Raw genomic sequence first — 20,331 nt, forward strand, 5'->3', positions numbered from 1 at the left:
TATAATATTCTCTAGTTCATTAAATGCAGCCTTTTGAGGCGAACTTGTCAAGTACTATAATAGAAAATTTTCAAAACCTAATATAAAATATAGCATTAATATCATTTCTTACACGCATAATATGGAGTCCACTTTAACGAAATATATTAACCCTTTATTTGCAATTTGAGTCTTTTAAGTTCAGAGCAAGTTTTTACACTTTTGCAAAATATAAAAATCTGAAAAATGTACTTGTGAAAGTCTTCACAATAAGCTTTTATCATTGTAGAAATTCGATTTTATTTTTTATAAATTTAAATCAGAATAAAGAATTGAAAAAAAACGCAATTCGATCAAAAATTTATAATTTTTATAGTTTTTAAATTTAAAAAAAAAATCGTTTTGACACGTATAATACTTCAAGATATGCACTTGGAAGAAAATAATATAATAATGTTGATATCAAAAAGTTGAATTATTTGAATATCTAAAAATGATTTTTTTTCAGAAAAAAAATGCGAGAAAAAATAAAATTGTTAGCAGATTTAATCACTATTTTAGTTTATCTTATTAAAATGAGTACAAAATATTTGATACTATCTTGATCAAGCATATAAAAAAATTAAATGTAATAGCCATCTTTGAATGATATGAGTTGCCGAATAATTATCACATAATTTGTCTAATAAAAGTCTATACTTCCTTTTAAAATTAGAATCAAAGGAATGTAAAACACGAAAAAATCCAAATTTTTAATTTGCAGTTGTACTTATGTGGTCTGGAATCTCACTACGAAAAAGATTTCAAAAAATATAGAAGCATGTTATGTATTATTTTTAAATTTACAATTAAAAAATCGACTGGATCTTAAAAGACTCACATGCTGATGAATGGTTAATTATGTCTATAAATATTGCTCATATCTTAGAGATTATTAGTGTTTTGATATTTTTGACAAAACTTGAGTCTAAGTTTATCTACTTTTAATATTTAGATTCTTTAAATAGTCCGACGAAATCATTTCCTTCTTCATTTCTCGTGAGGTTTTTCAACTTTGATTTCGGTCAAGTCTGCCTTTTCCGTTTGACCAGATCTCGTCATAACCCGGTATTGCTCGAAAGGATTGATTGCTGGCTTTTCTATCGGTACTTGTAGCAACGGTTTGTAAAAATCTATCGACACGTTAGGCTTTTCCTTTCTCGACTCTGGACAATTTTCGCTACTCATTGTAAACTTCGCTTCTTGCGGCTCGTCTGAATTGTCGACATTTATACACAAATGCGTATCATTCTGCCTCCCCGTTTTAAATGAAGCATGCTGGTTATCCTGCATTTCCTTTCGAACTGTCATATCTAATGTGTCATTTATTAATTTCTTATCGGAGGATCTTGATTTGTAAACCGGTTCATAAACTGGAAAAAATATGTTTGAAGTTCTGGATTCAATCGACGTCGCGGACGGCTCGTCAGGAATTCTGAGGGAGAAGGATTTGATTGATGAAGCCACGTCTTCCTGATTCCTCCACGAAGTCTCTTCAGCTTTCAAATTTTCGAGAGCCATTGCAGAATCCTGAAGTTCATTTTCCGAAGTCATATTCATCTCCTCTGCCGGTGACATGATTGTCACTGTCTTCTGACTCGGGTTGCTCAATTTGCTAACATCCACATACTTGTTGGTGGTGTCCATTGCGAGAGGGCTAACTGCATTGGCGCCTTTCTCGCGTACGTCGGAATAAACATCGCTGAGGCTGAACGCCCTAACGCGACGACGTAAATTCATTTGACTGATCTGCCTCTGAAGCATACCTGCTTTCCACCTTGGTAATGGTTTTGGCGGTGCGCTCGGTACACTCAGTTGCGTGTTGAGTTGAGCCGATCTTATGGAGGAACGTCTATCATTGGACGGTTGCTTGATCGGTGATGAAATTCCTGGTGGTCCCTCCATGTTGACAAACGGTTCCTTTGGCGATACAGAAATGAAGGGTTCTGTCGAGATGTAAGGCTCTTGGAGCTGGTTTCGGTTGTCCATTTTTTTAGAAAGTCGTAGCTAAAAAGTTAGAATTTTTTAGGAAGGTTTTCAAGAAATTCAGTAATTCAAAACTTGTGTTTTAATATGGCATAAACTTACTGATGATCGTGGTGATGCATAATCAGGCGGCGTGAAACTCACTGGGGTCTTGACTGGTCTCAAAGAGAATCTCCTAGGCTTCACAGCACTGCTTTCCTTTCTCGTATAGGAAGTAGGTGTAGTGGAGCCGGAATAATCAGTTTCAGCCATTTTAAGAGATACCCTTCTGTTCGATTGAGCGTCTGTGACAGTATTCTGATTACTCTGAGTTGCCGAGTCCGAACCGGGCGGGTTCGGTGAAAACAGTGTGAACAGACTGGGTAGTTTTGGCGGACTCAGACAGGCCGTTCCTAATTTTCTCTTGGGTTTAGCGACGCATTCGTCGGGAACCGTTCCTACTCTCGCGTGAAGAGCGGTCAACGCTCTAAGGAAGTCTGCCAAACTCGTTTCCTCCAACAAACTACTGTTTCCCAGATAACTTGACATACCAGTATGTGTATAATAATTCGGCGTTTTCGATATCGAATCGTACTTCTCATCCAAGAATGAAGGAAACGGACCGTTTGGACCGACCGAATTATTCTGCCTATTACTCTCATTCGTCGTTTCACTAGCCTTATCCGTATTCGAGCCGACATCCGACGATCTTTTATTTGTAAAGCGTTTCTTCCACCTGGGGAAGAAGTTTTTGGGCGCGCTGATCGGTAAAGCGAGAGACGGGAACTTTTTGTATGGCTTGTTGCTATTGTTCGAGGGTAGCGAGGCAACCGTGTTGCGAGCCTTCATCAGCTCCTGCAGCTTCGTCGAAGCCGCTGGACCGGACCAAGTCCATTCGGTGTTCTGGTGAACATAATCATCTTTCGCATAGAGTCGCACTTCGCTAGTCGCTCTCGACCGAGGTTTGGCGAATGGAAACCTCTCGCCACCGATTGTCCATTGAGTAAGATTGTTGGTCAGACCCTGATCGACCGATTTGCTCTGCTGCGTCTCGTTCTGCGAGTCGATCTGATTCAAGTGATCCTCGGTCTGATCCCAGTCCAAATCATCCCGTGGAGGAATGTAACCGAGGATGTTTACTAAACGTGCTAACAGCTCCGCCGGTTGCACTATGGCATGTGTTGCGAACGTCGCGTTCTTGTCTATCCTTTGAAGATCTGTCTCGGACACCACGCGTGTCAGTTGAACCTGTACGAATAAATTATTTAAGATATTATAGTAATTAAGAAGAGTAAGATTGTAAATATATTATTTAGTACGGTAAGTAAAAAAAATAAATAAATATTTTGTAAATATTTTTCAAAATTTAATAGGATATTTATGATAAATTTTTATGATCCGGTCAATCTAAGATTATAAAAATATTTAGGAAATATTATGTATTGGCTCTGGGTATGTCTAGTGTAATAAAATATATACGTCATAAACGAAAAAAGACATAAATTAATCGCGCATACCGCCGGTACCACTTCGCTGTTGGCTCGTCGTCGTGGATGTGGTATAAAAGGTTCCACGTATCCGCCAATTGTCAAATTTCGAAGATCCGGAAAACTGTTGCTGCGTGAGAATTTCGTCGGAGGTACCTCATAATCGAACTCATCAACGTATACTCTCTGATAAGAAAAATCACAGTCGTTGAAAGTAATTAATATTAAATAAACAGTATGCATGAGTAAACAATGTGTAATCAATTTCATTAGTAACAATAGAGTATATATAAGATAATGTAAAAAAAAATTTGGATGATAACATCTTTTATTAATTCAGTATACGCACTCGAAGCAGAATATACATAAGTATTAAGGATAATTAAAAAAAAAAAAATAAATAAATAAATGTGTAATTATCTGATAACATATCTATTTAGAAAGAAATGATATAAAAATGATAAATTGAAGAAAAATAAGAGGTTTTTTGAAAGAAGTGCGCACAGATGAAAATATCTTTTTGCTCCAAAACAAAAAATATATATGCGATTGCTTAAGAATATCTGGCCCAAGCCAAAGAGGTCACTCACTTTGACCTTAGAGAGCTGCATCTCGTTAAAAACGCGGCGCAGGTAGTTGACCTCTTTGTTAAACTCGTTCCAAATCTTGCTCTGCGTGTGCTTGAGATTCATCGCTAGTTTGTGTTCGAGCCTCGTGATTTTTTTGCTACGCATACCGCGAGCGATGAACGTCATTATCATAACGATATAGCCCAGCCCGAAAGAGATCCAGAAAATCAAGAATATCTTGTACATGATGAAGAATGGGCCGCTCCCCTTTGTATCGTCCTGACCTATCAAGTTTAAGCAGAGAGTTGAAAGCAGTGAAATATCCCTTTTTCATTTTTATATTTTTTATATTTACATTTACTCCTTGAAGAAAAAATTATATATATATATATATATATATATATATATATATTTTTTTTTTTATTTATTTATTAAATTTAAAAATATTGCTTTGAATAACTTTGAATAGTTTTGATTTGAATCGTGAATACGTATTTAATTATATATTTTATACGAATATTATTTTCTGATTTCTCGTGTGTATATTATTAATTGATTGCAATTAAGCAAATAACACATTCGCTTTCTTTTTAATTTAATAGCGGGTGTATTCTAAACTACTTACGTATTAAGATCTGCTTCTCACGTGAGCGTAAAACATTGAAAACATTTGTGATTTTTAAGAACACGTAAGATTATCTCGATTGATACATGTGATAAGAAGAAGAGAGGGACAGAGAGGTACAAGTATATATATGTATGTCAATACTGTTAATTAAAAAGGAACAATGAAATTTATCAAATGTTATACTTTCAAGTGGCCTGTCAATATCATTAAATCAAACCAAATCTAATCGATAATTTATAATTCTGAATTTTATGTTATACTCGTTATTGAGAATAAAAATGTTTACAATATAATATCTTTCTGGTAAAATAAATTATATTGATTTTAATTTCTTATAGAGTTTCAAAATATCTAACATTCTTTAAATACTTTTCTTTCTCTTTGTGTACAGTTATGTAAAATGAAATAGATTATTTCTTTAATCGCAAAAAATATTAATCTTATCGTACTATATCTTAATATTAATCTTATCCCACTATATTTTTGTCATTATGCCACAGTTTGGATATATAAACAGCATACAATATTTATAAAATATAGACGAAATATTTATAATAATTATTTAAATATTTTATAAATGTTTATCAAATATTTGAGAGAAAAATGTTTACAAATTAATTTATTTTTGTCAAATTAATATAATTAATAAATATTATATAAAATTAATTAATCTATATTTTAATAATATATGTCGAATATATCTAGTTTTTTTTTTTTTCTTAATGAATAAAATATTTATATATATATATATATATTTATGAATATCTATCATAAATATCGTGTGCTGTGTAAACATATTGTGAATGATATGAATGATACAAACAACACCATTCATAAAATGCAAAGGTAAACAGTTTCCGAGAAGTGACTTAAAAGCTCGCAATTTTGCAACTCACGTCACGCGGTTATAAACAAAATCTTAATGTCGAAAATAAATTAGTCACATTCTGAGCGCACGTCCGAGAAAAAAAAAGAACGATAAGATAGGATAATTACCCGCCACGAGATCGCCAAAACCGATGGTCGTGAGCGTAACGAAGGCGTAATAAACCGACTGATCGTAGGTCCAGCCCTCGTAATGCGAGAATAAGAACGCCGGGAAGAAGATGAACATGACGAAGCCGGGTGTCAGATACATGAGAATCTGCGCGGCCAGTCCCACCTTGCGCGTCTCAAACGCCGTCGGTTTCTTAGACGAACAATCGGACGACGACTGGCCGAGCTTGTAGGATTTGTACTTTTGATGAGCCTTGACAAACACGTGGCTGAAGAACTCACCCAATTGCGTTAGCAGAATCCCGTTCATCGGGATACCCACTAAGCCGTAGAAGATCATCAGGATGCGACTGAGCGTGTGTGTGGGAGCTAGATTACCGTATCCTGTCAATTTCGAGAAAATAAAAAATATTAAATAATAGAAAACTAATAATTCCAATTTAAATTAATTTTAAAAAATTTACTCGCGCATCGTAATAAAATTATATATGCATCCCAATTTTAATAATTTAGATAATACAATAATTTGAAAAATGCTCAGTCCGTGATGAAGAGGTCTAAAAAAATGTGTCAATTTTTCAAACAATTTTCTCTTTGTTAGAAAAACATCTTTTCGGTCTTTTGTATCATTCGCGAGATGAATATTAAGTAATGTAGACAATAGATATTGTAACTGCAAATCTATTACTGATTCCAGAGAAAGACGCGAGTTTATAATTCATTCACTTTAGATACAATCATCATTAATTTAAGTTTTTGAAATGTACAAAAAAAAATTTAACACTTCGGCCTTTTGTACGAGTAACTGGAGTACTTTTTACTTGTACATAAATGTTGCAGAGTTTATGAAAAAATTTTAGCGTTTTTTCCTTAACTTTTCTCTTTAAATTGCTTTTTCCATGATTATTAAACGATCATTTTTCTACTAGTTATAAGCGTTCAAAGCCAATAGCTCGATTTTGCTTCAATAATGAATATCTCGGGGAAAAAAGTAATAGAACAGTCGTTAAAAAAAGAAATTAAAGCTAAAACTCTGCTCTTTAACACGTAATTAATGAAACCGTGCTAGAATTTTTTTTTTTAATTCGGCATTCTTGGACAAACTTTTGAAAAATTTATTCAATCGACGGACGCTTTCTTACAATGTAATTTTGTAACAAATAGAAAGAATTGAAATTCATTTAAAGATTCTAAAACTAGAAACTTTAGGCTTTGAAATGCTTTTTTATTAATCTTATTCCGATTATTTTTAAAGAAGTTACAACTGCTTGAAAATTTTTTTACATGGAAGAAAGCGGTCCTTTAATTTTTTTGCGTGGTGTATATAAATAGACATTTAATCTGAACACTTCGACCAATATTTACCTATAGTGCTGACGACGGTATAAGCGAAGTAGAAGCTATTATAAAAATCCCATTGGTGACGATCAACTTCGCCCTCTCTATAACTATCCACTGATTTGCCGCAGTATTCGGTGAGCTTTTTAAAAATCTCAATCTGGTCGTGGCCGACACTAGGCATATAATGTTTTTGAAGTAGCCCTGAAAAGAATTATATTAGTGTCTGAGGAGCACAAAATTCACCATTGGATGATCTTAAAATCTATTACGCATCCGCTAAGAGATAATCCCTCTTTCACCATCTTTTTCGAACCAAGTCATTTTCGAGACAAAGTTATTGCTGCACGCACTATCTTATCAGCTGATATTTGTCATTTTATATTGCTCGTTTGTACAAATCTTGCCTGGACCTTCCACGTATGCAAATGTAATCGGAATGCAAATATCGCTTTATTAAAGGCTAATAGAACATAAGCGCATATTTTTATTTAAAAAAAAAGATTTCTCATAGTTATGTCTGCGTTCATGTATATTTCTAGATAGAAATACAGCACACAAAATATTTATAAAATACCTACAAAATATTTATGGTAAATATTTGTTATGATAATAATTATATTTTAAAAACAGATTTATTATATATATAAATATCCCAGCAAAAATTTAAGAGATATTTACAAGAATATTATAATTTTAATAATATTAATTTTTTTATCATAAATATACAATAAATATTTTGTCTATATTTTTGTAATATATCAAATAGAGTTTTTAGCATTTCTTCTTTTAATGTATATAAAGTATGTATAAAATATTTATATAATATTTAAAAAAAATAAGTTGTAAAAGTATTTATCATAAATATCGTGTGCTGTCTGTTCCATCATAGAACACACATATACACATACACACATGTTCAGATTTGAGGACGGGCAAACGTTATGAAAACGGATATCACCGTTTGTTCGAATGCAATGATTTTGACGATGGGAGCGGTCGATGAGATGACAATTTCGTAATCAATCGGATCTCATGGCACTGACCCTGGCCGTCAACTCTGACGATTCTTCAACACGTGACATTGTGATCATCGGCAACTATTTAAATAAATGCGTTAACAATGATACCGGACATAGTCATGCATAATACAAAACCCAATGACACCGAACAGGTGACTTTCGCGGCGACTTTCCGGCTATTTATGAGATTACAACAGTTACAAAAAATTCCACGTGTTTGGCATAATTATTAAATTCAGTGATTCATAAAGTTCTTTCAAGAATCCAATAACTTGAGAACTTTTGAAAGAATTTAATTTTGCAAAAGAAATCTAAATGTAAGATCTTATTATTATGATCGAATATTTATAAAATATATAATATATATTTTATTATATTTATTTTAATTTTTATTATTTAAAATCTCATGTGTCTGAAAATTTGAAATATGTGAAAATCAGTGGTACTAGAGAGATCTTTGATTAAACATTCTGATATTATCGATTTATAATTTTTACTTTAGGAACAATTCCATTAAATTGAACTTTTCATACCTGTTTATATTGTAATAAAATTTAAAATGCGACAAGCATAAGCAAGGTTGCATCGGTGCAACTTCAATGACAACTATCTTGCTTTAAGACGCTAGATGCATAAGATAGAAGTATTTCGTTAGTAAATGCATATCGGGGGAAGTTTCACATGTTTTACACACCAGACTCGTCTTCTATGACCTAAACATTATTTGCATTTTATTATCATCGAAATCTCATCGAAACGCATCAGAGATGACCGCGTACTATAATCAGCTGATTGATAGGGAATATATGTTAAACAAGCACGATAACAACATCTTCATGTTTTAATTAATATTTGTAATTATATACTTTAAAATCTCGACCATCATAAAATTTTCAAGAGTATTTTTTTCCGATTCAATAAAGCTTGTCAATTAAAATAATTTTCAAAAATCAAGATGCTTTTCTATTTCATTCCTAATACGATTAATAATAATGAGTAAGCATGACACGTATAAGATGCACGTGAAATGGATTACGTCAATTTCCTTAGCTAATTGTCAAAATAGAGTTTATGCTCGTCGTTAATTTTAAATATAATCTTCAACTTTAAATATCTCCGTTCTTGAATTATCATAATTATCAAAGAAAACTTTATTAAAATCATTAGTAAATGGCTCAATAATTAAATAAATAATGAAATAGTAACAGAAGCGTAAAAGAGCCGAATATAACAATATAATATGAATTAACTAAATAATTTTCATTATTTTTCAAAACTTTATTAAGTTATTAAATTTACATGGAGATTTATGAAATTATATACTGTAAATTTTATTATATTTGTTTAATTTTTGAGAAATTCTTCACATTCTCATAACGTATTATTAAAATATTTAATTGCAACATTCTCGTTAGAAAAAATCCATTTCCAAAAATTGGTTGGAAAATATAAGCAAAAGACGTGTCTTGAGAATCGATTCGTATATTGATGCGATATTTGTCATAATTATTTTATAATGTAATATTTCTTTCTTGTGGATTTTCTTTTTTATGGATTTTTATCTCTAGAAAAAGGAAAATTAATCGGAACTTAGTCGAAGTGGCTATCACACATCAACGCAATTTGGCCAATAAATACGTAGAAATAATTAACATCTTAATAGATAACCAATATCGGAACAGTGATTTTCAAACAGCACACAACGTTTATATAAAATACATAATACCAAAAATATTTAAAACAATTATTCGAATATATTATAAATATTTATCTTAAAATATTTTATGAATTATTTTTGCTAATCTTATATGTATATTAAATAGATCATAAAAATTTACCAGCAAATATTTGAGATTTGATATTTTTTTTTTTTTACTTATCATAAATATTATATAAAATATAATTATATAAATAATTATAAATATTATATTATAAAATAATTATATAATATTATATGAATATTTATATAAAATATTTATATAATATTTCAAGAAAATAAAAAAATATTTATGAATATATTTATCATAAATATTGCGTGCTGGATTGTCACGGTAATTCTTACTGTTAATCTCAATGCGTTCTTCTTTAGCCTTATAGATCCTTTCAGTCTCGAAGCGGCTTTCGATGTGATGGAAGATAGAGGCTCCCAACAACAGGTACGTAAGGAACAACATCAGCAAGACCAACCATTGCTTCTTGGACATTCTCGAATGCTGCCGGCAAGAATGTTAAAGTCCGACGTGAATCACAGACAATCACAAGGGGATGACGATTTATCAGATCAGGTAATCATAATGTCTCCGTGGCAGATGCGTATTCTCGACATGCTTCCCTTGGTGGTGAGCCAACACCACTTGCATCACAAGTGTCACAGGCGCACTAAGGTTCTCCCGCGAGGAATGGCTCTCTTTTACAGTTTCTTGTCTACCGATCAACGATCGGTCGTATCGATTATCGAGAATTCTCACGAAGGAAATGTTATCACACCGCAGTTAGATATCTTCGATCCGTCAGAAAGCTTTCTGTCGATCCAGACACTGCGTCATTATCGTAGCTCGTTGTCAAGTACCCAGAGAACTCTGTGATCAAAAAACCACACATGAATTTCCTTGATAGATTATTGATAACCGAGAATGAAAATGTGAAAAAGTTTACGTACGAAGGAAAGGAATATTATATACAGTCGCACAGACTATTCTTTTAATTTTTAATTTATAATGTTACAAATTAATATTAAATTAATATTATAATAAAAACAATAATTAATATCAAATTAATATTACAATAGACACTTTATTGTTACTTTTTAAAAGCAATATGCATCAACTCTACAGAAATTTGAGCAAGTTTCTAGTTGCATTGTAAACGATTCGCCCGAGGATTGTATAATTCAGATAGCACAGATATTTACGATAAATATTTATTTATTTAAATTACAGTAACTAGTTTTTTAAAATATATAAATATTTTATATACATTCAGAGAAAAAAAAATCAAATAATTTATATTCGACATATTAATATTAAAATATAGATAAAATATCTTATACAATATTTATGCTCATAGAAAAGTAAATATTTGTAATAATTAGATTTTTGCTAAATATTTGCTAAATCTTTGTGATCTGCTCAATCTAAGATTATAAAAATATTTAACATTTATGTAAAAATATTTCGACAAATGTTTATAAAATAATAATTATTATAAATATTCGTATATATTATTTTATAAATATTTTGTGTACTATACATGGGAACGTTACCCGCAGTGAAATCTTTAACCGGCGCACTTTCGATGCCGAGCTACCAAAACCCTTCTTCTTCGACAATGTCTGATTGCGCAATGCGTTCGGTCTCTACCGGTGAAAACCATATATGTTCCACCGACGCACCTGCCGATCGTGGATCGTAATAGCGATCGATTTTTGCATTCGCGAGGATAATTTACGGCGTGAAACAACGCCACGTGCGTGTCTCTTTCTCAAAGTGCACCTCTTCCGTGTCTGGTCTCATGACTTGTCTCGTGCCGGTTTAAACGCATTTGCATAAACGCATCGCGTAAGCTCGAAATAAAGTATAAAGTATTTCAGAATTGGCGGAAAGTGTCATATGAGAGTTGCCTATTGTGAGACTGAGAGTTAATTACTTTGTTTAGCCAAAAAAAAAAAATGGAACAATCAATTCCTAGCTAAGAATCGAATAGAAAAGTTGGTTAATTAAATTAATTAAAATTGTTGCATTTATTAGCGAGACACTAAGCGTACCATCCATTTCAAGTTGAGAGCGAAATAATGTTTAGCTATTAATTTAGAACATGGTATGGGAAATTGACACGAGATACATATAATGGCAGAAAAGATGTGACAACAGTCTAGCGATCAATTTGTCTTGATCCTCTCTTATGCGTGTTATAACATATCCATAAATATAGTTTATGACGTGCGAGGACATGCAATGTCTTAACATGTCGAGCACTATTTGCTAATAATGTCAATGTGGACATCGCTTGTTTGTACTCGCATGAGAAAATTCACATTCGTTGCGAGCAGAGATCAGGGGTTCCTCGCAACAAAGGAACTTCACAATGCGGGCCCCTTCCGCGCAAAAATATTATTTTAACAAAACTGTGAATTTTACCTGGGAATATTGATAAGAAAATGCATTAAAAAGTAAATTATTTTTCGTGAGACAACACACAATATTTATATGATAAATATTCATACGTATTTTTACTATTTTTTTTAAATATTATATAAATATTTTATACATTTATATAAAAAAATGCTAAAAACTTATTTAGCATATTATTAAAATATAGATTAAATATTTTATATAAAATTTATGATAGGTAAAAAGTAAATATTTGTAGTATATTTAATATATGTACTTTATAATATTTTTGCAAATATTTCTTAAATATTTGGGATATTTACTATAAATTTTTATGATTAAATCTTGTAAGATTACAACAGTATTTATGAAATATTTTAATAAATATTTATAAAATATTTAAGTAATTATTATACGTATGTATTGTATATACTTTTTATAAATATTGTGTTGTCTGAGATATTCTTTTTTTTTAACAAATTCATCCCTCGCATTTTGCTTTATCTGGGTATTTCTAATTGTAAGTTTATAAGGAGCCCCCTTGTATTTCACCCGCGATGAAAGAAAAATGCGTCAAACGTGAACCTTCGACGACGTTAATGACTATACATCACGCCAGTGTCGATCATCGCTTCTAATTGATGAGATAAATTTACGGACGCATTTTATGTACGTATATTTCCTTTATTCGCAAAACAGCACAAATAACGACCAGTTATCACACTATTCTTTCCTCGAATACAATTTATTGGTATTACATGTGTATTACGTTTAGTTAAGATGATAATGACTCACTATAAAATATAATTACTCTTTAATTAGGAAATTGTTAAAGCAAAATTGTAACAATTTGTCTTGTATTATTTTTTATTTAATGATAATTCCGCAGTAACTTTTAATAAAATCATTTTATAATTTGAAAAGCACGGAATAAAAGACGTAAGTTGAAAAAGAAAAAGGGTATAATCCATATTTTTGAATAAATTAATCAAAAAGAGACTCAGGAACAAAAATATTTAATACACTATAAATAATTAATATACTATAATTAAAAAATTAAAAACATTTTTATAAAAAAAAAATACCTAATATATCGTTATATATTTAAATAAACACATTACAACGATTTTTTTGTAGTAATAAGAATTTATCATTCTTTTAATCATATTTAACAGCTTTGTTTGGGTTTTATATTTTATCTCATTGTACTGTAATTTATAAAACTATTGCGAAACATTTTGAATTCATTCGTCTTTATTTTATCTCATTGTCAGTGATGCAGAGACCTTATTTAGTAGAACAACTCTACAATATTATCGCATCTCATCGCAATTCGGGAATAATTATAAATCTTACGCGGAGTCCGTAACTTTGAAACATAAACGACGCACTTTGATGCGAGTAGCTTGAAATGATTAGTTGAACAGACAATGTTTTACGACGGCGTTTTAACTAGAATAATTTTATGGCTGTTAACGGCCACTTAACAACTGTTATTATCTTCCATTTACTGCACACGTCGTGTCGGTCACGGTTGCGGTTAAAATATGCCGATACTAATGCACGTGCGGTAATTAGTCGACAATTAATGTATAAAATAGTTTGTCGAGAAGAAATATGAAATATTAATCAAGTGATTTTACTCATGTCGCATAATCAAAGATAAACTGTAATAATTTCTTGTCTTTGAAAAAAAAGGATTGATGATAAATGCTAATATTGATCGGAAATTACAATAATTGCATCATTAAACAATAATGTCATATTGTAGTTAAATCACTGTCATTAAATATTATTTTGAAGGGAAACAGAGAGATTATGAATTTTGCTACTTATTAAAAAGAATAGTTTCCCTTATGCATTAACTATATAAAAAAGATAAACTTTTTATGAACTTTATTAATCTCACAAAATTATTTATATAAATTATTAATTTTTTTTAATTTAAAATTTTAAAACCATTATTATTATATTATATTTATATATTATCATTTATACTGTATTATAAATTAATTTAATTAAATAACTTTAATTTAATTTATAAATATCCCATAAACTTTTTATATAAATTATTTACTTAAAAATTAAAACATATTAAAATTAAATACTTGTTATTAAATTATTCTGCTAAAGAGATAAAGTCTTTCTCTCACACAATGCTTATCAATTTAAAAAAATTTATTTATATAAAAGTAATGACTTTTGTGACTTTTTAAATAATATTCGAGGTTCAAAAATAACTCATTTTCTTTCTTTATATTTATATAATGAATACTTTTACAAAAATGATGTATTTCTCAATAAATCATGCTATTTTTGCATATTAATTAATGCAAACACATGTCCGATATAAATCATCAAAGTCGATCGAAAAATGTAAGACATCACAAGATAGCATTACGCAGTAATGATCGTAGTTATATCACGGCAATCGAATTACAGAAATCGTAATTACTGGCTAAGAGAATCGATAGGTTCTTTTCTGTTTTAACACTTCAGCGATAACGTTAAGATTTACACTGATATGTTATCAATTATTTTTTCACAATTCTTGAATTTTCCATTAATTGATCTACAGCCACCGGATTTAATATTAACTTTCAAATATATTCTCTTATTTTTCACTTTAATTATATTTCTGTGTAAATATAGTCTGTACCAGAAACTATATATATTATTCCACACAAATTGAATATTATTTTATTTTTATTTAATATAGAATATAGAAGTATTTTGAATTTATTACAGAAATATTAAATAATTTTTCATTAATTCTAGATGTAAAAAAATATGTCTTTAATAAAAAATTATGTGTAATAATGGAATGTGTGAAATATGTCCATATACATAAATTCATTATATAATATCGAATCAATTTAATTTTATTAATATAAATAATTAAAAGATAAAAAATTATATAATCTGTTTAGAGTATATTTAAAATATATGTATTTAATTTATATATATATATATATATATATATATATATATATATATAAATTTATTATAAATATATTAGATGTTGTAACAGTTTTAGTATCCCAATTCATGGTTATCGATAGCAATATCAATTTTCGTAAGAATAAAAGATTAGCTTGTTATTAGATATGGTATGACCGATAGCTGTATAAATTCAAATAGATACACTTGGATTGTTGAAATCCAATAATACGTAAGTATATAAATAAAAAAAAACGAATATTCAACATCAACAATATAATTAGTCCTAAAAAAAAATTACTTTTCTTTTTAATCCTTATCAGATTACTTGATACTCACCTGTCTCGTGCGTTGCATACTGTTTAAATTCGTTGCACACATTTGCATTAAAATCGATTATTAGCTGCACTTTACAATAAGATTCGCAACCGGGAAACTTTGAATCATTTTTACATGACAAGAAAATATAAAATTCTATTCAGAATTTGACCCAAAATTTATAGTCATTTCTAGAATTAACGGATCAGCGTGGTCGAGTACTTGGCTGAATGGAGACTATTCGTAATCGAGAGCAGCACTATGCGAAAGATTGTGAAATGGGTGGGAGGATCGAAAACAGTTCATTCTCTAAAGTTCATTAAAATTATCTCTTAACAGTTTATCTTATTAACAGTGTTCATTAATATTATCTTCTTAAAATAAGTTAAATGCGCTATAAAAATATAGAGAAGAAAAGATATCTTTAATATACATAAAATTAAAAAAATTATTTAGCACAAGGTTTTTTGATATAACATTTATTAACAGCTTATTTAGAGGTAAAAGAAAGGAAGAGCTAAATAAAGATTACAAAATGTTAATATATTTTAATTTAATTTTGATACAAGACCAACTATTTCAATCGCACGAGTGTATATGTATATCTGCATTATCTGTTGCCTTTCGCGCGCGCACGTGATTTGTAAAGCTGCGTTAATGGATCTGTTTAATCAGCATGATCAGCCGCAAATAATAGATCTCTTTTTAACCATGAGAATTTGACCGGAGAGAAATATAGATTTTACTTGAAAAATGCAATATATAATCTAAAATTACTTTAATACAGCCTCTGAATATATATTAAGTTTCTCATTTTAACTTTATGTATATTTTTCTTGAATTTTTTTTTTTAAATCGTTCAACCTTTTATTTATATTAGATTCAAATTTTACACAAATATATTTTGTGGTAGTATTAAAGAGAAATTTTTAATTTGAAAAAATGAATATATATTTTATATAAGATACAAGACATAATTATACACATATTTGATATTGTTAGGAAACATTTGTGCATTATATAATAATATCCATCTATTGTTATAAAGTATGCCATCACATATCTTTGCTGTAGTTTCTATGTCTTGTATTATCTTATAAAGTAATAATATAATAAAATTGAGTTTCTCTGCATATATGTTTAAAATGATATTAATTGAAAATATCTATAAAAATACAAATATAATTCAGCTAGTCTAATTATATGAGTGTGAAAAAAAGATTTAGAATATATCATAAAAACATCATGTACATACTTGACAACTATAGATGAAAAAAAATGTAATGTATAATAATAATAATATATAATATATATGTATATTTTTTTACACTCACACATTTGCAGATAAGGCACTGCCTTCAAAAAGATAATTAACAATGTAAATATTGATTTTTTTCTATATATTTTCTTCAATAATTTTACCTGATTTATGTTTTTTTTAAAGTACGAACCGATATAACTTCGAGATCAATAAACTCGACGCGTAAACGTAAAATATTTCCCTAAAGTTTCTTTTAACATATTTGTTGCTAAATCAAACATTAAATCCATCGAAATCATATCGGATCACAATCTCTTACTTAAATTATAATGACTATTAAACAATTTATACTGCAATATATTAACTATCACACTTATCATTGTAAAATGCTTGACACTATATAATATTTCTTATATTTCTATTTGATAAATTCATGAAACTCATATAAGAAAATAAAATTTGAGCTTGCAGCTATTATCACGTTGTTTATTCGGTCCAATACCGTTTGAAACTATTTATTTATTAATTTGTATTTGTTTATTTGATTGTGCTCTGATGTTAAAAAAGATATATGCATGAATTTTAACGAAATCGTTAACACTTGATGTTCACGATATCCGCACATATATGTCGAACAAATAACCATAATATTTTCCTAGTATTAATTCCAGCCAAATTCCATGTCCTCAATCTTTATATTCAATCCTTCAAAAGTTGTATCAATCCCTGGATCATCGAAACTTTCGTCCAGACCAATTTTCTGCAATTAGAATTTTTAATGTAATGAAATATTTTATATAGAGAGTAAATTCATTATGCAAATATGAAACTTCCTACAAACCTGTAATGTGGCAATTTGTGAAGGATCGCTCACCAACAAAATTTGTGGTTCCTTATCGTTCGTATCGTCAATCATTTTAGAAATTTGAATCTGTTTGTCTTTCCCAAGTGGCTGAATGTTTTAAATTAATTGTAATTATCAACTATGTAATTATACAGCTTACAATGATAGATAACAAATGGAATTTTACATCATACTTACAGTTTCTTTTGCAGTTTTCTTTTTATTTTTATTTTGACTAGAAAGTTCAAAAGAATCTTGCAAAAATACGTCAGCGCCATCATCACTATCAACCAATGCATGAGCTGTTCTTTTATGCATCACTAGCGTGCTACTTTGCCGGTATCTTCTAGAACACAAGGTGCATTCGAATGGCCGTTGTGGTGTATGTACCTAAAAAGACAAAATATCTAGAAATAATATATTTAACCAACGCATATTTGCGATAGATTTTTTTAATATTAACAATAAATAATAGATATTAATAATTGATTAAAAAACACTTACAAGGTGATGTTTATATAGACTAGAGTACTCGGTAAATCTTCTACCACAGTTTTCTATGGAACAAACATATGGCTTTTCACCCGAATGTATCCGTATGTGATTCTTGTAATTTGTCGCACTGGCAAACGCTTTACCACACATCGGCTGAGTACATTTATATGGTCGTTCACCAGTGTGCGTTCTTACGTGAACCTGACAAATATAACGTTCATCATTAAATTCTACGATTAAATATTTCGGCTACAAGAAACAAATGCTGTACCTTTCTAATATTACTTGTAGTAAACGACCGACCGCAACCATCAAATGGGCATACAAATGGACGTTCTCCCGTGTGAGTTCTCACATGTTTTAGTAGATCGCCCGAGGTCTTAAAACTCTTATTACACGTTCCATTTGTGCACTTATATGGTTTCTCGCCTGTATGCGTTCGCAAATGTGCTTTCAAACTGTACCCCGTTGAAAAGCTTTTCTTACACTTTGGATGCGTACATCTGTATGGTCTTTGACCAGTATGGGAACGCTCATGAACCTGTCGAAAGAAAAAATTTAATTTATGGTTAATAATTCTGATAATTAAAACAATCTGGATGACATTTCTGTCATAATTCATTTAATTATATCTATTATTAATATTGATTCTGAAAAATTACCTTGAGATGATGGGGCGTGCTATAAACCTTTGAACATCCCTCTCTGGGACAAGGATATCTAATCTTTGCATCAGACAATTTGTTGACTAAAATCTTGGAATCTTTCTTTTTTAATTTTCCATCTTGAATTTCCCATAAATTTTCACCAAGATCCACGTGACTAGCTACCATGTATGCTGTGCCATTAATAAATTCTACTTGCGAATATGTATTTTCTACATTTTCATTGGAAGTATCTTCAGCCTGTACAAACGTGGCTGGATCTAATTCCAATTGAAGAGCCTTGCCTTCACCAAATTCCGACAAATCTCGCAGTAATATGGTATTTCCATTTTCAAGTGTTGTTTGTAATGTTTGCGTCTTGAAATCTGGCTCTGTAATATATAAATATATAATTGATATTTTCCAAATCTTTTTAAGAATAACTTGTAATTTTCTTTTGTATTATCCAGTATATCATAATCACAAAAGTAAATTTAAATTATTACTAACCAATATCACTAAGATTATTTGTAACAAAAGCTTGAGTTCCATCAGGCAACGTAATAGCAGTTACCATTGTACCCAGCAACTGGTCATCCAATAGAAGTTCCTGTACTTGACTCGCATCATTTCCAGTGCCCTCATTTATCATAACCGACAGGCACTCCAAAATATCCACAGGATTATCCTGAAAAAGGATCATTTATTAGAATGTAAACACAATATTGAAACATGTGTAATAAGAGCCAAATAAAATTATTTCTATTATCCCTCCATGTGTGTACCTCGGATTCGTCTAAGATGATCTCCTCCTCTTCCTCCTCCTGACTCGCGATGCAGTTTGGAGGATCCGCACTTTGCGCCGACATAATCTCCTACGACCGCGCCACAGCTGCAAACAAACAATTCTCACTGACATTCGCGTTTTATTCCGATCTCATTCTCCCGCTAAACTACCCGTTATATATATTTTTACCGCGCAAAAATCGTATCAAATGTCGCACAATACCCGATCCGCGATCAACCAGTATCGTGACAATAATCGCAGTGTCGTCGTCGACACGTGGTATTCACGCGCGGTCGACGTGCTGTCAAAACAGAAACGTCAAAAGTTTCCGGACGTGCCCGCGCGCGCCGAGACGAAACTCTACGCCGTCGAATAGCATCATCTCGTTCCACGAGACTCGCCATCTTCATGCATACGGTTGCAGGTATCTCCAAAAAGAAGAAGCGATATACGTCGCGACGTAAAAGTAAATACTACGCGGGATCGAGTTCTGAAAATGAAGCACCCGCTCGTTCGCGGTGAATTGAATTTTCGTCGCTCTCCCATAACACGCCAGTACATCACAAAGAATCTTGGGAAATATTACCCATAAACTCGGCCGCCCGCGAAATATCTCTCGCGACTAGCGCGCGGCGATCATACCGGAACTGTAGCGGCGGCCATCTTGTCTCGAAGCGCGAGGCGCGCGTCTTCTGATTTTTGAACGTTTGAGCGCTCGTGACCCGCAAAGCTGCTTGTCCTTTTCAAGGAACAATAGTTCAAGAATGTAATAATGAAATAAAACGAAGCTGAAGAAACTTTCTACAAATTATTTTTGTTATTTCAGATTAGAAACTGTTGATTATTTTTACAAAGAACACAAATGTCAAATTTTTTAGCTTTTAAATTATTTACTGCTTTAATATAATAT

General features: G+C 30.7%; 2 protein-coding genes across 6 annotated transcripts; both read right to left on the reverse strand.

Moving 5' to 3' along the window:
* Positions 1–616: 616 nt before the first annotated feature.
* Positions 617–15,619, reverse strand: Ork1 (open rectifier K[+] channel 1). 3 transcript variants are annotated; one of them, XM_072892609.1, is made up of 8 exons: positions 15,412–15,619; positions 10,086–10,602; positions 7,029–7,205; positions 5,946–6,047; positions 4,061–4,323; positions 3,501–3,656; positions 2,107–3,231; positions 617–2,025 (listed from the first exon to the last, which is right to left on the reverse strand). In XM_072892609.1, the coding sequence occupies exons 2-8, from the start codon at positions 10,225–10,227 to the stop codon at positions 1,009–1,011; spliced, it is 2,982 nt and encodes a 993-aa protein (XP_072748710.1). In that variant the 5' UTR covers positions 10,228–10,602; positions 15,412–15,619; the 3' UTR covers positions 617–1,008. The 3 variants fall into 3 exon arrangements, with proteins under 3 accessions (XP_072748710.1, XP_072748708.1, XP_072748709.1); XM_072892607.1 differs by having other exon boundaries at positions 5,664–6,047; XM_072892608.1 differs by lacking the exon at positions 15,412–15,619 and adding an exon at positions 11,286–11,479 and having other exon boundaries at positions 5,664–6,047.
* Positions 15,620–16,341: 722 nt separating this feature from the next.
* Positions 16,342–20,071, reverse strand: LOC140666099 (uncharacterized). 3 transcript variants are annotated; one of them, XM_072892903.1, is made up of 9 exons: positions 20,008–20,071; positions 19,420–19,526; positions 19,145–19,322; positions 18,653–19,026; positions 18,262–18,531; positions 18,000–18,191; positions 17,694–17,885; positions 17,493–17,603; positions 16,342–17,411 (listed from the first exon to the last, which is right to left on the reverse strand). In XM_072892903.1, the coding sequence occupies exons 2-9, from the start codon at positions 19,501–19,503 to the stop codon at positions 17,313–17,315; spliced, it is 1,500 nt and encodes a 499-aa protein (XP_072749004.1). In that variant the 5' UTR covers positions 19,504–19,526; positions 20,008–20,071; the 3' UTR covers positions 16,342–17,312. The 3 variants fall into 3 exon arrangements, with proteins under 3 accessions (XP_072749004.1, XP_072749003.1, XP_072749001.1); XM_072892902.1 differs by lacking the exon at positions 20,008–20,071 and adding an exon at positions 19,611–19,979; XM_072892900.1 differs by lacking the exon at positions 20,008–20,071 and having other exon boundaries at positions 19,420–19,979.
* Between the last annotated feature and the right edge of the window lie 260 nt (positions 20,072–20,331).

Source organism: Anoplolepis gracilipes, chromosome 5, assembly GCF_047496725.1.
Source record: "Anoplolepis gracilipes chromosome 5, ASM4749672v1, whole genome shotgun sequence".
In the NCBI taxonomy this organism is placed as follows: Eukaryota; Metazoa; Arthropoda; class Insecta; order Hymenoptera; family Formicidae; genus Anoplolepis; species Anoplolepis gracilipes.